At 42.1% G+C, this 18816-nt stretch overlaps 2 protein-coding genes across 10 annotated transcripts in view; one reads left to right on the top strand and one right to left on the bottom strand.

The window, feature by feature from the left end:
- Window positions 1-792: 792 nt before the first annotated feature.
- Window positions 793-17985, bottom strand: LOC147371227 (uncharacterized). 8 transcript variants are annotated; one of them, XR_015165978.1, is made up of 4 exons: window positions 17490-17985; window positions 16883-17076; window positions 12174-12281; window positions 793-1564 (listed from the first exon to the last, which is right to left on the bottom strand). XR_015165978.1 is itself a non-coding variant. In XM_086407292.1 (3 exons), the coding sequence occupies exons 1-2, from the start codon at window positions 17845-17847 to the stop codon at window positions 16925-16927; spliced, it is 510 nt and encodes a 169-aa protein (XP_086263418.1). In that variant the 5' UTR covers window positions 17848-17985; the 3' UTR covers window positions 793-1564; window positions 16883-16924. The 8 variants fall into 8 exon arrangements, 5 of the variants coding, with proteins under 5 accessions (XP_086263418.1, XP_086263419.1, XP_086263420.1 ...); XR_015165979.1 differs by lacking the exon at window positions 12174-12281 and adding an exon at window positions 5164-5294; XR_015165977.1 differs by having other exon boundaries at window positions 16933-17076.
- A 325-nt stretch (window positions 17986-18310) lies between these two features.
- The window catches only part of PDE5A (phosphodiesterase 5A), a 147858-nt gene continuing 147352 nt past the window's right edge, over window positions 18311-18816 (top strand). For both annotated transcript variants that reach the window (XM_086407271.1, XM_086407274.1), the window contains exon 1: window positions 18311-18370. The gene's annotated coding sequence lies outside the window, so the exon portion shown is untranslated. The remainder of the gene's footprint in view (window positions 18371-18816) is intronic.

Raw genomic sequence — 18816 nt, 5'->3', positions numbered from 1 at the left:
TGGCTATCTGCATCTCTCTCTAAATGCTACCAACTTTTGTCAGACACCCTGTACAAACAACTCCCTTGATTTCTGGTAACTTCTCCCCTTCCTTCAGTCCAGGGAAAGGTAATGGCTCTCTACTGTTACTAGTTTGGAAGTTCTATACAATCCTTATTTTTGTTTTCTTTAAACACTCCCACACTTTTAAAAATAATCCTGACAAGACCTCACAGTATAACACAGTGGCAAAGAGTGTATACCCTCTAGCTGCACTGTGTGGCTTCAGTCACTAGCTCTGCCACTGACTGTGAGCCCTTTGCCCATTAATATCATCTCTGCATGCCCCAGTGTTTTCATCTGTAAAATGGCGATGATAGCAGCTCATGGCTGATAGGGTTATTAGGAGGACTGAGTGAATTATTATTTGCATATTATTCCAGAGTGCCTGGAATATATAAAGTGTGACATAAAACTGTTAAATAAAATAACACAGTGCCAGAAAATGACCAATTTCCACAGAAAGCAAAAGAATAAGACTCACTGAATCCAGAAAACCTTAAGGATAGTCTTAAACACCTAGTCTCTTCTAAAGTATTCTAAAACATTTCATTAAGGGTAACATGCTAATTACCTGCTATAAGTATGTACATGTGCTGTTTTGCTAATTTGTGGCTTTTTAAAGCATAATTTGAACCTCCTTACATAGACTGTAGCTTTCTCCTCTGCTCTTTAATAAATCTTGAGACGTGTATATATACCGTCTGGTTTATAAGCCAAGATCCTGACAAGAAACAGATAACACTCTCAAACTAGGTGATTCAGGAGAATTTAGTTAGGGGACTTTACTTTGAAAGGTGGACAAGATTTTTAAAAGCCAGTAACAGATAGTACAGTGCATGATGGCGGGGAGTCATTCCCTCCCGCAGGCTATAAAGTGAGAGTGGTTCTATGGAGAGGCTGTCTTGAAGAGTCTTTGGCAGAGGGACACAGTCTACCCGGGCTCACCCAGCTAGGAGGTTACCAGGTGTTTGGTTGTTTATTGCTGTGAAACGATAATCACATACTGTGCTCACAGTTTTGTGGGTCACTAGTTCTGGCAGGGCACAGCAGGGATGGATTATTCTTGCTTCACAAAATCCTGGAGCCTCGGCTGGGGTGGTTGGAGCAGCTGGAGCTGTCTGAGCCAGCACAACAGGGGTCATATATATCTGGGGCCTCGGTAAGGCTGTTGGCTGACTCCTTTGGTTCTTCTTCACGAGATATCTGCTGGGACTGCCATGTCCTCCGAGACGTTGTCCTCACTCACATATCTGCCTCAGAGGGCTGGAACGGCTAGCGGGTGGCCAGCATCACTCTCTCCATGCTCTCTCCCTATGGGTCCTTCCAGCAGGGAAGTCTCAGGGTGACAGCTCAGAACTCCAAGAGTGAGTGCTCCAAGAGACTGAAGCAGCGGGGTCTGTAAGTCTGCTTGTGATGATCTAGTCTCAGAAGCCTCAAAATGTCACTTCTACTGCATTCAGTTGTTCAAGCAAGTTACCCAGGCCAGTCCTGATTACAGGGGAGATAGGAATTAGACTTCACCCTTCAACAGCAAAAAGAAAAAAAAAAATGACATCTTGTTTAGTTTACTATAGCAGGTTTCTTAAAGATTCTGAGCTCATTTTCCTCCTGGCCTGCCATCTCTTGCTGATCCTCCCTATTAACCAAGACAACCAATAGCCAGAGGGCAAAGGAACTCGTTCTTTTTAATCCTACTAAAATTTAATAAAATGAGAAACTTTACAAATTTATATTATTATACTTTTATAATCACATATTATATATTATATTGGTTAATATGTTTTTATATTCATATTTTTAAATTGAACAATAGTTGATTTACAATGTATTCATTTCAGGTGTACAGTAAAAAGTGATTCAGTTTATATATATACACATATATATTCTTTTTCAGATTCTTTCACCTTATAGGTTATTACAAAATATTGAATATAGTTCCCTGTGCCATACAGTAGGACCTTGTTGGTTATTTATTTTATATATAGCAGTGTATCTGTACTAATCCCAAACTCCTAATTTATCTCTCCCTCCCCATTTCCCCTTTGGAAACTATGAATTTGTTTTCTATGTCTGTCAGTCTCTCTTTTGTAAATAAGTTCATTTTTATCACTTTTTTAGACTCCAGATACATATGACATCATATGATACTTGTCTTTCTCTGTCTGACTTACTTCACTTAGTATGACAATCTCTAGGTCCATCCATGTTGCTGCCAATTTCATTCTTTTTATGACTGAGTAGTATTCCATTGTATAAATATACCACATCTTCTTATCCATTCAAATGTCAATGGATATTTGGGTTGCTTCCATGTATTGGCTATTGTAAAGACTCCTGCAGTGAACATTGGAGTGTACGCATCTATTTGAATTATAGTTTTCTCTGGATTTATGTCCAGGAGTGGAATTGCAGGATCATATGATCAGCCCTGGGATTTCTTTGGAAGGAATGATGCTAAAGCTGAAACTCCAGTACTTTGGCCACCTCATGCAAAGAGTTGACTCATTGGAAAAGAGTCTGATGCTGGGAGGGATTGGGGGCAGGAGGAGAAGGGGACGACAGAGGATGAGATGGCTGGATGGCATCACTGACTCGATGGACGTGAGTCTGAGTGAACTCTGGGAGTTGGTGATGGACAGGGAGGCCTGGCGTGCTGAGATTCACGAGGTTGCGAAGAGTCGGACACGACTGAGAGACTGAACTGAACTGAACTGAACTGATGGTAACTTTATTTTTAGTTTTTTCAGGAAATTCCATACTGTCCTTCATACTGGCTGCACCAATTTACATTCCTACCAACAATGTAGGAGGGTTCCTTTTTCTCCACACTGTCTCCAGTATTTATTATTTGTAGACTTTTTGATGACGGTCATTCTGACCTGTGTGAGGTAATATACCTCATTGTAGTTCTGATTTGCATTTCTCTAACAATTAGCAGTGTTGAGCATATTTTCATGTGCCTGTTGCCCATCTGTATGTCTTATTTGGAGAAATGTCTATATAGATCTTCTGCCTATTTTTTATTGTGTTGTCCTTTTTTTTATATATTGAGACATTTATATATGTTTGATATTAATCCTTTATTGATTATATTGTTTGCAAATATTTTCTCCCATTCTTTAGGTTATCTTTTCATTTTGTTCATGGTTTCATTTACTGTGCAAAAGCTTTTAAGTTAAATTAGGTCCCATTTGTTTATTTTTGTTTTTATTTCCATTCCTCTAGGAGATGGTTCCAAAAAGATATTGTTGAAATTTATGTCAGTGTCCTGCCTGAGTTTTCCGGAGTTTTATAGTATCCGGTCTTATATTTAGATCTTTGATCCACTTTGAATTTAACTTTGTACTTGGTGTTAGAGAATGTTGTGATTCTGTTCTTTGACACGTAGCTGTCCAGTTTTCCCAGCATCACTTATTGAAGAGCTGTCTTTTCTCCACTGTATATTCTTGCCTCCAAAGGAACTTGTTTATACAGTCCTTATAAACCAGCCCTCTGGGGAACAGAAGAGCCAGAGGAACAAACAGAAGATACCCAGTGCCTCTCCTAATCTTCAAATATTTATTTTAGGACTTCCAAGCACTGTGCTATGGTTATACAGGAGAACATAGGAATGACCAAGAGGAGGGAACCATATAAGCCCTTCATTACCTACATCTGTATTTCCTATTGTTGTACCTTTCATTCTTAATCTGTGTTCATATGGAACAGTGTTCCTTGGTTTGGGCTAGAATTTCATTACCTACACATCCTCAATTTCCGGTAGTCTATTTCCCACCTACAGGAAAAAATAGACTTACTTCCAATTGGAATCCCGCCATTGGAATATCTTTACAAATTATCCTTACACAGGGCCACTAGCCACATGTTAGTCTGTTGTGCTTGCATACTGAAACTCGGGATACAGTGCACTTGCACCCCCAAGAGTCTAGCAACGTCAGGCGCCATGTCCTCTGCCACCATGAAGCTCTGTTTAAAAAAAATGATGGAGGGTAGGCAATGGTAGAGTATCAGGTGAAGGCCCTGGAAAACATACTCTACATCCTTTTCTTTTTGGTTTATCTCCAGAATCAAATAGTTAATACCTTTTTCAGCAAAGGCTAGTAAAGTAGCATTTTCCTTCTATACCTTCCAGAATTTTTTGCTGTCCAGTAATTTTAAAACATCTTGCAGTTTCATTTTAAACTGTTTCTTCACAGTTTTCCAGATTCTCCAAGTCAGAGTCTTTTTTCTCTAGAATTATCCACATAATTCTAGTGACAGGTGATATAAGGCACATTCATATCTTAACAGGATGTCTGACCTTTCTTGTCCTGGGATTAGGTGATTCTGAAGAATGGGTGGTAGGGATATTCTTATAAGTCATTCCTATATCAGGGCAGCTAGCAAAAACTCAACAATAAAAGGAAATGACGGAAAAAGAAAAACAAACATAATATTGATTATATGTAGAATCTAGAAAGATGATACAGAAGAACTTATTTGCAAAGCAGAAATAGAGACACAGATGTAGAGAACAAATGTATGGACACCAGGTTCGGGGGTGAGAGGGTGGGGTGAACTGGGATCGCCATATCACACTACTATGTATAAAACAGATAAATAATGAATGAGGACCTACCGTATAGCACAGGGAACTCTACTCAGTACTCGGTGGTGACCTAGATGGGAAGGAAATCCCCAAAAGAGGGGATATATGTATACAAATAGCTGACTCACTCTGCTGTACAGCAGAAACTAACACAATATTGTAAAGCAGATATTTGTTGCTGTTGTTTAGTTGCTCAGTCACGTCCGACTCCTTGCGACCCTGCCGTGGGCTGCAGCACGCCAGGCTTCCCTGTCCTTCACTATTTCCCAGAGTTTGCTCAACTAACTATACTCCAATACAAATTAATTGTTTAAAAAATGAACTGACTTTGAACCACATAAAGATATCCCCCTTAAACCAGACTAAATGTATTCCTAACTCAACTTCCTCTTAGCTGAATCCCCAAAATGCCTTCAGTCACTCCAGTGATATTACTGAAGAGTCTGAGGAGGAAATGTTGGGTGGCAACAGTCATTCGCTCAATGTCAGCAGTTAAGTAGTTGCAACAGTGTGACCACATTGCTAGGACTCACTCAGACTCAGAAGGTGTCCCGTAAGTGAACGATGCGGTATGCTTCTGTAACTTTGAGGTGAAACCACCTCTGCCCTTTCGGCAGATGAATTTTCCTCAGGAGGAGCCCAGTGCTCTTCTCTGCCTCTGTACCTAGATCAGGGACATCCTGACTCAGCTTCCCACAGTTTTCACCAACCCCCGCCACCCCCGGCTGCCTCCCAGGGCTAAATCTCAGGTGATTAAGATATACATTTTAGTTCATCTCTTCCAGAAGTTCCAAGTTCCTTATGCAAATTAGTCTAACTCCATCCTAGGGATCTTTCTTTGCTCAAGGGGTCCCAGGTTCCCCCTTGAGGGGAAACCTTCCTATACCACTTGTACATAACTAAAGGCAATACTCCATGCGAGTTTTAGCAGATCTGATTCAAAGAAACTGTCTGCCCTCTTTTTCACAGGTTGGAAGTGCTCGCTTAATTTTTAATTTTCCCCCTCAAAGGATACCTACAGGTACTGTCTGCCTCAAGAGGCACCCTGTTATTTTTTATCGTCAACCACAACAAAAAAATACATGAACATATATCTATCAATCTCATACTATATGACATTTTAGGTTATGATGTGGAACATACACAATTTACTGTTCTCAAGGATCTTGTAATCTGGTATTCAATACTTTACTTAAAATTAAAGACCCAATATGTGCCAGATAGTATTGTGGGACCTGATGACCCAGTGGTGAATGAAGCAAACTCAACCTTATGGAGCTTACAGACATCAGGAATAAAAAAAAAACACAAGTAGTAAATACAGAATATAATGTCCAGAGTAGACAAACGCCTCAAGAAAGTCACAGCTCTGTTTGGCAGCTCTGATTGTGTATCTTACTTGCTTACTCAGAAGACCCTTCTGAGATGATCCTTTAAGATGATCCTTAAAGATCCACATTAAGTGAGAGGTTGAGGTAGATTCAATGCAACTATTTGGATTTTTCCAAGGCAGAGAGGGCAGGTGTGAGAGCCAAAATTTGACAGTTTTTTAAAAATCTTAATAGCAATAAAAATTGTTAATGAGTCACAAGAACAGTAAATAAGACGTCAGAAACATTATTCATTCATTCGTTCATCCTATAAATGATTACTGAGCCCTATTATGTTCCCTGGAGGAGGAAATGGCAACCCACTCCAGTGTTCTTCCAGGATAATCCCATGGACAGAGGAGCCTGGCTACAGTTCATGGGGTCGCAAAGAGTCAGACACAACTGAAACTGAGCACATTATGTTCCTAGGGATACAAATATGAACACAGGGTCCTGGAGGGTGTAACTAAGACTGGTATTAATAAGACACAGTACCTGTAAATAAATTTCAAATAAAGGGTAACAATACAGTGCAATGGCTGAGCAGGTGTTATGAGATTACTTATGAGGTATATATAAATAAACCTTGTGTGGGAAGTGGGGCCCTTAGAGGGCCCTAGAGTGTTGAGCTTCCTGGAGCACTAAATGTCTAAAATAAATCCAGAGGAAATAATAGGAATTAGCCAGGAGCGAAAGAGAACAAATTTCAGCCTCATGCAAAATCCTAGGAACATGAGAATATGCTACATTTAAAGAAATGTGGCATTGAGTTTCTGCAGTCAACCACCTTCAGATCACAAATAGCTTTCTATGTCCTACTGAGAAGATTGTCCTCTACCAGAGGATAATGGGGAGACATTAAAATGTTTTAAGAGGGAAGTGACTCCATCAGGCTAACACTTCGGAAAGATCACTCTGCCTGTAGCATGGAGAAGGCATGGCTTCAAGGATTGAAGACAGGAAGTGGGTTGGAGACAAAGATTTAAGAGTCATGATGAAAGATCAGTCTTAAGGACTCCATGACTGCTTGGAAAAAGAGAAAATTACAAAATGAATTATTTACACAAAAAAGGTGACTTCAGAGAATGGATTTGGAGTCAGTTTTGAATGATGTGCTGGATCTGAATTAATGGATTGAGAGTTTAATAGAAAGGAAAGGTCTAGAAATCCCTTCATGGAGTTATTCTCCAGGTGAGAACTGTTTAACTGTGTGCTGGGCACTCTGACTACTATGGTGTATTTATTATATCACTTAATAGAACAAGTCTATGTGAACCATTGTTACTCTTGTTACAAATAAAGGAACTGAGGTGTTGGGCAGTCACATAGCTGACAAACAGGATAATCAGATCAGATCAGATCAGTCGCTCAGTCGTGTCCCCATGAATTGCAGCACGCCAGGCCTCCCTGTCCATCACCAACTCCCAGAGTTCACTGAGACTCACGTCCATTGAGTCAGTGATGCCATCCAGCCACCTCATCCTCTGTTGTCCCCTTCTCCTCCTGCCCCCAATCCCTCCCAGCATCAGAGTCTTTTCCAATGAGTCAACTCTTCGCATAAGGTGGCCAAAGTACTGGAGTTTCAGCTTCAGCATCATTCCTTTCAAAGAAAGCCCAGGGCTAATCTCCTTCAGAATGGACTGGTTGGATCTCCTTACAGTCCAAGGGACTCTCAAGAGTCTTCTCCAACACTTCTAATCTAGACTATAAAAATCAGTCTCATAACCTTGTAACCATTTTACAAAAAACAAAAAACAAAAAACCTTCATATTTCCCACCAGACCATAGGTGAAGTAACTTTGGGCTCTTTAAAATATACCAAAAAAAAAAAAAAAATCACTCTCAGCATGAAATCTACAAACCAAAATATTGTCACTACTGAAGAGATGCAAAAAGTCAAATGCAGACTCTGAAAGCAATTCAAAGAGAAACTTCCCAAAATGTTTTGAGCAATGGCAACACAGTTTATAAAAACATAAGGCTTTCCAAGATAACTATGGCAAAGAGACAACAACTTACATTGATCAATTCTAGAGTTTTAAGACATTATAGAAATGTTTTTCAAGTTCTCAGACCAGTATTGCACAATACTTCCAATACATGCACCACCTCAGTGATTCCACTGACAGAGAAGAATGAAAACAGATGAACTGAAGGAATCAGGCAGGGCCTGTTCCATAGAGCAGTTCCTTCTTTCAACTGATTTATTGATTGCTCTTCTTGGAAGTGCTATTATTTAAAGACAACGTTTTATGTAAGCATAGCTGGAATTTTATCCTGGAACTTCCAGACTAGGATGTTGCACATCACCTACTGTCAACATATTGTTCATTTCCCTATAAGAAGTGAATGGGAAAACTGAGTCACTGTGAAAAGAATGAACTTCTGGCTTCATCTCCATACAGCCTTTGTTTATTTAAAACATGTATTATTTTCAAGGCATGTAGCAAAGTTGAATGAAGAATTTTGCATAAGTATCCCTAATACTTTGGGTCTTTTTTGAGTTTTAGTTGATTTTATTAAATTATAAAATGTTGACTTTTGTTTTCAAAGAGTTGAGTCAAACAAGTTATCCAAAAGCTACTCTTAAGAGATGAAAATATCTCTGGTCTTGAGGTTCTTTTTTTTTTTTCTGTGGCATTATAATTATATCACACTTCCCTTACATATTTGGAAAAAGGCAGGCTTCATAATTGGAGAAGGAAATGGCAACCCACTCCAATGTTCTTGCCTGGAGAATCCCAGGGACGGGGGAGCCTGGTGGGCTGCCGTCTATGGGGTCGCACAGAGTCGGACACGACTGAAGCGACTTAGCAGCAGCAGCAGCAGGCTTCATAATGATGTCTATGCAGTCATCTGAGATATTTTAAATGAGACTGAGCATCACCTAAAAAAATTTTAGTCTGTAACTTACAAAGGAAAGACAAATGATTCTCCAGGCTAGAATCAAGATCAACAAAACTATATCTCTTGATTTACATTTAAACATACACATTTGTGTTCCTTTAACCTTTAAAGAGTCTATTTTTAAATGACCTACTTTTAAACTGGTTTTTAGTTAAGTGTGTCACACCCAGATGCAGTTGACTTTTAAAAGTGTTTCACTCCTTGCTATTTCTTTCTAAACTAATTATTTTATTTTTAGCCATTCTGACTAGCACAAGATATTTTCTCTAGAGAATGAAATCTTTTCTTTAACAGGAAAGTGGATGAAAGGAGGATAGGTTTGTTCTGGATATAGGTGTTTTAGGTTATTTCATGTTTCTGTGAATGGTGCATATTATACTGATCAATTAAAACAACACCATTCTTCTGTTTAATATCTTCTGCAGATGCAGGTGAAAGGGCAGTGAGAAGCCTCAGGAGTTCCTGAGGTTGATCTGCCCTGAGACAGGACTTCAAAGCGTTACCAACAGATGGTTGTCCACCTCATTTGTAAAAGTTGCTAGGGGGAAATTCCACAGTTGTTTTTCATCCTGAATCCATCTGTGCTGCATCCCTTTGTCAGGAACGTGTGTCTAGTATCTGTCCAAAATCTCTCCTGTTTGAATGTAAGTCCATTTCCTCTCGTTGTGACCTTCCTTGATGGGAAGAACAGCTGCTCGCCATCCACTGTGTAATGTCTCTCCACATGGATCAGCCTTTATATATCAAATAGAATTCTTGGCTGCTTCAAGAGACTTAGGTAAAAAACCCTATGTTTGATTTGGAGGGAAAATGCTGTGTACTGATTGAAATCATTGCACTGCACCAAAACACAGTCTTATTATTCATAGGTTGGCTCTGTCTTTGAAATTGATAATTATGGTTTGATTTAAATTTACGCAGTTGAAATATTAAGCTGATCCCTACCATGTGACACCTTGCAATAGGTACTCCAACGCTCTCTGTAGAAAACTGCTAGGTCACATGAGCCTAGTGCTGCTAAGAATAAGGGATGGTCTTGTGAAGAGTGATAAGACTTCCACAGACCACTGAAAGAATAAACCTTTCCCAAAGATTAGTTGCTGACATATTTACATATAGCCAATAAGCAAAAGTACTGCCATAGGCAGTATCAAAGCTGAGTGAAAATTTAAAGCTATTTAAAATTTTAAATCTTCCCAATTCTGGGTTGGGAAGATCCTCTGGAGAAGGAAATGGCAACACACTCCAGTACTCTTGCCTGGAAAACCCCATGGACGTAGGAGCATGGTAGGCTACAGTCCATGGGGTCGCAAAGTGTTGGACACGACTGAGAGACTTCACTTCACTTCAAAATTCTAAAAGATGATGCTGTTAAGTGCGGCATTCAATATCTCAACAAATTTGGAAGACTCAGCAGTGGCCACAGGACTGGAAAAAATAAGTTTTCATTCCAATCCCAATGGAATGCCTTTCCATTCCAAAAGAAGGGCAATGCCAAAGAATGTTCAAACTACCATATAATTACACTCATATCACATGCTAGCAAGTTTATACTCAAAATCCTTCTAGCTAGGCTTCAGCAGTACATGAATCGAGAATTTCAAAATGTACAAGATGGATTTAGAAAAGGCCGAGGAACCAGAGATAAAATTCTCAACATTCATTGGATCATGGAGAAAGCAAGGGAATTCCAGGAAAAACATTTATTTCTGCTTCATTGACTACACCAAAGCCTTTGACTGTGTGGATCACAGAAAACTGTGGAAAATTCCTAAAGAGATGGGAATACCAGACCACCTTACCTGCCTCCTGAGAAACTTGTATGCAGGTCAAGAAGCAACAGTTGGAACCAGACATGGACTGGTTCAAAATTAGGAAAAGAGTATGACAAGACTGTATATTGTCACCCTGCTTATTTAACTTACATGCAGTTAAATAAGCATCATACAACTGCCAGGCTTGATGAATCACAAGCTGGAATCCAGATTGTTGGGAGAAGTATCAACAGCTTCAGATATGCAGATGATACCACCCTTAGGACAGAAAGTGAAGAGGAACTAGAGCCGCTTGACAATGGTGAAAGAGGAGAGTGAAAAAGCTGCCTTAAAACTCAACATTCAAAAAACTAAGACCATGGAATCCAGTTCCATCACTTCATAAAAGGGGGAAATAAAAGGGGAAAAGTGGAAGCAATGACAGATTTTATTTTATTGGGCTCCAAAATCAATGTGGATAGTGACTGCAGCCGTGAAATTAAAAGACACTTGCTCCTTGGAAGGAAAGCTATGACAAACCTAGACAACATTTCACAAAGCAGAGACCTCACTTTGCTGACAAAGGTCCGTATGGTCAAAACTGTTTTTTCCAGTAGTCATGCACAGATGTGAGAGTTGGACCATAAAGAAGGCTGAGTGCCAAAGAATTGATGCTTTTTGAATTGTGGTGCTGGAGAAGACGCTTGAGAGTCCTATGGACTGCAAGGAAATCAAACCAGTCAAACCAAGGAAATCAATCCTAAAGGAAATCAGTCCTGAATCTTCAATGGAAGTACTGATGCTGAAGCTGAAGCTCCAATACTTTGGCAACCTGATGCAAAAAGCTGACTCCTTGGAAAAGACCCTGATGCTGGGAAAGACTAAAGGCAAAAGGAGAAGGGGGCAGCAGAGGATGAGATGATTAGATAGCATCACTGATGCAATGGACAGGAATTTGAGCAAAGTCTGGGAGAGAGTGGAGGACAGAAGAGCCTGGTGCGCTGCAGTCCACAGTCACAAAGACTTAATGACTGAACAAAAACAACTGCCAAAATACTCTTTAAAAAGCCCACATTTCTTTTTAAATTGACCCAACAAATAGCTACTGAACACATGTTATGTCCCAATCACTATATTCTACAATATTATTCTAGGTGGATTCTTGAGGTAGCCTCCATGATCCCTTCATCCTCTATTTACACCCTGGTATGATCAAGGGCAAAACCTTCATTTGTTTCTTTCTACTAAAAAATAATGTACAACCTAAAAGTTGAGAATTATATTTTATTCATTGGCCTTACTAAGGACTATAGCCTAGGATGAAAAGTGAAAGTGTTAGTCACTCAGTTGTCTCCAACTCTTTGTGACCCCATGGGCTGTAGTCCACCAGGCTCCTCTGTTCCTGGAATTCTCCAGGCAAGAATGCTGGAGTGGGTTGTCATTCCCTTCTCCAGGGGATCTTCCTGACCCAAGGATCGAACCTGTCTTCTGCATTGCAGGCAGATTCTTTACCATCAGAGCCACTACAGAAGCCCGTAGCCTAGGACGCATCCTCTCAAATAGCTCTGAGGGACTATTCCAAGGAGATAAGGGAGGAGCCAGGACATGAAAGAGTCTTTGCTGAAAAAACAAAACAAAAACCATGTTGTCAAACATCAAAATATTACTGCTAATCATACACACACACAGCCATCTGAAATGAATGATTTTAGTGCTTTTCTGTGTATGGGAAGATGCTAGAGTCTGGGGTAATAGAAATGAGTCCTTTTAGATATGCATCTTAACTATCTAGACTAGTATCCTGTGTGTCTCCGTCCTATATCCCCCTCTGGGCACACAGCTGGGACAGCTGCAGTGGCTGAAGGCTTGATGGCAGGCAACATTCGCTGCTTACTGAAATGGCAGGCAACGTGTTCTTTTGCCCACACTTCCAACAAACAATACGGCAAAGATATGCACGTGATGATGCGTCTGTGACAGTTTTGATGACATTATTAAAAACTGCCCTTCTTGCTGGAGGCTGTCTCCCTTGCTGGTTCTGAGGAAACAAGTGGCCACGTTGGAAAGCTCCACGTGGCAAGGCACTGAAAGTGGCTTTGAGAACCAGAGAGGGGCCTCCAGCCAGTGACCTGTAAAAGTTTCAGCCAGCATCCAGCAAGAGAAAGAATTTCTCAGTTCTGTAATCCCAAGAAAGTTAATTCTGCCAACAGTCTGAGTAATCTTAGAACAGGATCCTTCTCCAGTTGAGCCTCAGATGAGATTGTAGATCTGGCCAGCACCTTGATTGCCTTATGAGACACCCCTGAGCAGAGTGTCCAGCTCAACCAACCTAGACTCCTTATTCACAGAAACAGAGATAATGCATGTGTGTTGCTTTAAGCCACTAATATTGTGGTAATATCATTCCATAGCAATGAATAACTACAGCTCAGTCTTTACCTTTCTTGACCTTGAAATCTTTGAAGCATGCAGGCCAGTTATTTTGCAGAATGTCCCTCCATCAATCTCATCCTCATGATTAGATTCTCAATTTTGACAGTAATGACATAAATGTAATGTTGTATCCTTTTCAGTATGTTCTACTAACTGTGTATACTGTTAGTTTGTCCCCATATAAGTGATACTGAATCACTTGGTTAGAGGCTCTTTGTTGTAAAGATACTATTTGCCCATGGAATATAATAAGAAACCTGCCAGGTGATACTTTAAGCTATGTAAATATCCCACCCATCACCACACTCTCATCAGTTAATTCTAGTGACCATTAGTGATTTTTCTGGGCTTCCCTAGTGGCTCAGACAGTAAAAGAATCCATCTGATATACAGAAAACCCAGGTTCAACCCCTAGGTCAAGAAGATCCCCTGGAGAAGGGAATGGCTACCCACTCCAGTATTCTTGCCTGGAGAATTCTATGGACAGAGCCTGGTGGGCTATAGTCCATGGGGTCCCAAAGAGTCGGAGGTGACTGAGTGACTAACAACTTCTTTTCAATGATTTTGTAATTACATGATTCCTTTTATATTCATTTTGTTGACATTCTATTGTAAGGAACATTCCTTTCTCTTCTGTTTATTTGCTTATTAGTTATTTATTTATATTAGTATGGAATCACAGTTTCTTATTTTAGTCAATGGTTTAAAATTTGTTACTATCAATATGTCAATATATATCAATATGTATTTTGATATTCTAATTGTTTCAGATTTGCATTGTGCTTCGGAAGCCCTCTGTTCTGAAATGCTGGCATTATGTTTAAGTCTTTCTTATATTCTGTCAAAACAAGATTTTTCCAGGTATATTTTGCACTTTCCCTGTCACAGACCTGGAGTCTTCTACAGAGACTCTTGGTTTCTTTTAAAGTGAAGAAACACATTTTTAAGCCAAAATCTAGGACTAAGTGTATATTCTGCCACATGAATATCATTGCTTCTAGTATTTCTCAGTGATAGTGGGATATATATTGAAATAAGTTAAACAAAATACATGTAAGACATGTACACTAAAAACTTCAAGACACTGCCGGGAGAAATTCTAAAAGATTGAAGTAAATGGATAAATACATACATTAATAGATATAGGACTCAGTGTTATTAAGATGTTGATTATGAAGATGTCTACTGCTTAGCATCTCATAAGGGTGCAATCAGTTTATTGGCTGGAATTGTGGTTGTGGTCTGATTTGAGGTGTGACTGGGGAAATATCTGCTTTTGAGCTCACTTTAGTTCTTAATCTTGCAGTTATAATACCAAAAAATTAATTTTCTTGGTGGCTGGAGCTCCTTGTAGGCTATCAGCTGGAGGCTGCCCACAGCTCTTAAAAGCTGCCTGCATTTCCTTGTCATGTGGGATTTCCCCACATCATGCACACATGCACACACACACACACACACATTTAATTTTTAACCTCCAATTCCATTTCAACATCACAATGTACCTTCTAGGCTTCCCCTTCAACAATGAGGGACCTAGATCCTATTATATGTGCTAATATATTTACTCAATTTTCTCAAGCTTAGAATATATGTTTGCTGTAAGAAAAAAGAAGATACTATGTAGTATTTGAAAAAAAAACAAGGCAGGAAAGATGTCATGACTTTTATAATCTGTGTTCTCTTTTGGAAAAGGAATTTGATCATTCATGGTTTTATTTGTTTTTTCTAGTTGTATGAACAAAACCTTTAGCAACAGAAATGAGTAAAAGTCATACAGAACCTTGTAAGCCATGTTAGAGATTTGGGTTTTTTCCTAGTACAATGAGAATATAATAGGTTGGAGGGTTTGTCTGTTAGGTCATTGCATTTTTTTGTTGTTGTTAAGTAGCATTTACATCACTTTCCAAGTTATTTCCTCGTAATGTTTATTATTTACTCATCCTTCAACTTATTCTAAAACAAGATTTGATATGCTTAGAGCAATCCATACCAGTAAGTTAGAATGTATGTTAAAAAAAAATGGAGGAAATTGGGATAAAGAATAAAAGGAGCCGGAGAACAAGATGCCAGGGTGAGGCCAATTCAAAATATTCTTAACTTTAAGTACTTTAGAGTTACAAGAGGTACTGTTCTGAGTTTTCTAGAGACTAGAACAGTTTGAAATGCCTCATCCCATCCCTTGAGATATACTCACTCAGGTAACGGCCTTCACAGTAACCCCCACCCAACATCTATACCACACAGAACTGAGACTCACTGATCGGAGAGTCCAGGGATTGTTTTTCTTGCACAATATTTTTAGACACCTTCCTGGTGTCTTATAATTTAACCCTTTCAGGTTGGGAGAGAAAATGGACATTTGGATAATGTCTGTTTATTTAATCATGGTAGCCAACCAAAGCAAGCATTTTAAGCCAAAAATTCACTCCATCCTTAGTTGGAAGTAGAATTTTAAAATATAATTGACCTCCTGAGAGGAGAAATGCATGACCTTCCACAGAGAAACATTGAGCACTGAGGAGATGGTCTTTAGGTCATGAGCACTATAATCACGATCATAGTAAGAAATTAGAAGATCATCCTCATTTTAAAATCTGATATAACTTATCACGTATTATTTCATACTCCTTTGCTTGCTTTTTACTAGTTTGTGGCTACTTGCATAAAGCAGTGAAGTTTCGAAGAAATGGAAATGACAAAAGGACAATTATTTAATGAAGGAAGTATAAACCATTGCACTGGGGGACTGGAAGACATTTCTTAAAGTTCTCATACTATCTGTTTAATTACGTGTTTCTATGTAGTGAGTAATGTCTTACATTCTTGCCAAGAATATTTTGAAAGGAGTTTGTTAAAAGTATGTCAGCTAAATCACTTTTGGTATATCACTGCTAATGGTGTCGTTCACACGTTGTGAAACACACAGCTCCAGTTTAATGCTGCCAAAAAAATTAGGTCATTGCAAAATACCATATTAAAACTGCAGGGAGATGGGGATGAGAATAAAGCAAGGGAAGACTCCCAATTCTTTTTTGTGAAGCATGATAGAAGTGAAGTGAAAGTCGCTCAGTCGTGTCTGACTCTTTGCAGCCCCTTAGACTATACAGCGGAGAAGGCAATGGCAACCCACTCCAGTACTCTTGCCTGGAAAAATCCCATGGGCGGAGGAGCCTGGTAGGCTGCAGTCCATGGGGTCGCGAAGAGTGGGACACGACTGAGCAACTTCACTTTGACTTTCACTTTCATGCATTGGAGAAGGAAATGGCGACTCACTCCAGTGTTCTTGCCTGGAGAATCTGGGGTCGCACAGAGTCGGACACGACTGAAGCAACTTAGCAGCAGCAGCAGCAGCAGTAGCAGCAGCAGACTATACAGTCCAGGGAATTCTCCAGGCCAGAATACTGGAGTGGGTAGCCTCTCCCTTCTCCAGGGGATCATCCCAACCCAGGGATCGAACCCAGGTCTCCCGCAGTTACAGGCAGTTTCTTTACCAGCTGAGCCACAAGGGAAGCCCTATCAAAGCATGATAAGGATAACGACAAAACAGGGTAGGAATGCTGAGCCCTTTTAAACGGATACATTTTTTTGTGGTATGTGTACTTTAATTCCAGTTCAATATAAATCACGAATTAAAAACTGGGCTAACTGGCTGCTCTGCACGGTACCTGGGGACTGCCCATAGATCAAGTTAACCTACTTGTATGGAGATTTGTGATTTCATACACAAACCATGGTGATTATTGTATCTCAATTTACCTTTATCTTGAAGGCAGTTAATTTATACTTACTATGGTTATTAACGTTAATCACAGGAATGGCTCTGTTAGAAGTTACCCACCAGGACCGTTCAATCTATTTTGGCGACTCACGTCCCGGATCTCGTCACCCCAGATGTGGTCCTTGGCTGGGGCGCCCTGAGCCGTTGCGCCGTCAGGGCTTCGTGGGAGGTGGGTCCCAGCTCCTCCCAGACCCACGCGCTGATCTGGCGGAAAGTGAGGCAGGACACTCATTGTTCTCCCAGGCCCGGAGAGAAGAGCGCTACCAGCTACCGGCTACCAGCACCTCTCATTTTCGGGCGAAAATTTCCCCAGCTACAGCTCTCTGGGTTTGGGCTGGGTCTCCACAGCGTGACCTTCCCTTGCCTAGAGAGGGACGCTCAGCGAACACATCCACCGTCACCTTTGCGCGCTCCTCCGGAGCCGGCTTGGCATGCAGCGCACCCCAGCGGCCGCCCGGCCTCCTTTCTAGTCCTGGCCACTAGGCTTCCGGAGAGCTCGCCAGTCGCCGCCCCGGCCGCCCCGGAATCTAGAGACTAGAGAGACTTCCAGAGCCAGTCTCAGACAGACCCCGGGGAAGGCGCGGGGCTGCGGCACCCCCACCCCCCGCCCGCCGCACCTGGAAACGGTGAGGACCTGGAGAGGCGGGGCGCGGCAGGAGGCTGGCCCGGCGACTGAGCAGCTCCGCCGAAAGCCGGCCCGACTGAAGCAGGGCGAAGGGGGAGGGTCTCGAGGCGAGTTCTGCTCCTCGGAGGGAGGGACCCCAGCTGGAGTGGAAAACCAGCACCAGCTGACCGCAGAGACACGCCGCGCTGATCATGGAGAGGGCCGGCCCCGGCTCCGCGCGGCCGCAACAGCAATGGGACCAGGACTCGGTCGAAGCGTGGCTGGACGATCACTGGGACTTTACCTTCTCTTACTTTGTTAGGAAAGGCACCAGGTAAGAAGAGGAGCCACGGAAGACCCGGCCGGGGCATGGAGCGTGACCTGGGGTTTCTCTCTCTCCTCTATTGAATTTTCCCCTTCTTTAAGCATTAAACAGTCTCCACTCTCAGGCCCTTTGCTTTTGAAGTTGGGCCATGATCTTACGGTGTAGAGACCTCGACTTTTAAGGCGAGTACAGTCGAAAAACCCAAGCGTCGGATCCGATCCAACTTGCTCACAAAAGTTCAAATCCAAAAATGTATGTGCCGAACCCCCACCCCCACCCCCTCCACACGCCGGCAGCCCTGGTACTCCCTGGGAGCAAGATTATTTCCATATATTTGCTCTCACGGGCCTTTCTCTAGCCTCCTGGTTCCCCTAAATCTCCTTAGCGAAACCAAAACAGTTTTTGACCCCCTTCCCTGCAGCTCCGGAAGCACCATTTCCAACGCGGTCCCCGTGGCTCCGCTCCTCCCCCGTCCCCCTTTGCCCCGGCCCTGGCGGGGCGGGGAAGCCGGGGTAGTGGCGAGACCGAGAAGCAGCCCAAAGGCAGCACCATGCCGGAACCTTCCCAGAGTGAGTGCTTTCGTCTTTTGCCCCGCTTCCAGTCCCCTGGTTGTCCCGCGCTCTTCCTTTCCTTCGCGTCTGCGCGCAAGGCGGTGGCGTGGAAGGCGCTCCGCGGAGGGGCTGGCGGCGCGCACACAAAGGACGGCGGAGAGCTGACCCCGGGGGGTGGCAGGTCCCGCGCGGCCCGAGGCCACCCCGGAGGCCAGTCTTCCTGGTCCGGAGCCAAGCGCCGGGCCGGCTGCTGCGGAGGGTGGGAAGGAGGGAGCCTGTGCTTGGGGAGGAGGCTGCGCAGCGGACAGTCGAGGCGCGCGTGGGAAACGCCCGCGGGAGCATTGGAGAGGCATCCAGGCTGAAGCCGAGGGGCTAGGAGGGTGGAACGAAGAGTGGGAGGCGGGCGGGTGCCCGGAAGCCGGAGAGTTGATGCGAAGCCGCAGCGAGGGCGAGGCTGCTGCGCG

Source organism: Bos grunniens, chromosome 6 (genome assembly GCF_055505025.1).
Source record: "Bos grunniens cultivar Pamir isolate PY7600 chromosome 6, Bosgru_T2T1.0, whole genome shotgun sequence".
NCBI classification, from domain to species: Eukaryota; Metazoa; Chordata; class Mammalia; order Artiodactyla; family Bovidae; genus Bos; species Bos grunniens.
The sequence above is the reverse complement of the archived record's forward strand: the minus strand, read 5'-3'. Positions and strand labels throughout refer to the sequence as shown.

Excerpts from the sequence above, each read along its gene's own strand:
- LOC147371227 (XM_086407291.1), bottom strand. The coding sequence starts at position 17,847 with ATGCCCCGGCCGGGTCTTCCGTGGCTCCTCTTCTTACCTGGTGCCTTT. Across the intron at positions 17,077-17,489 it reads CAGGTCCTCACCGTTTCCAG|ATCAGCGCGTGGGTCTGGGA; the intron begins GTGCGGCGGGCG and ends ACTTTCCGCCAG. Across the intron at positions 1,531-16,932 it reads AAATAGATTGAACGGTCCTG|GACTGGCCTGGGTAACTTGC; the intron begins GTGGGTAACTTC and ends CCCTGTAATCAG.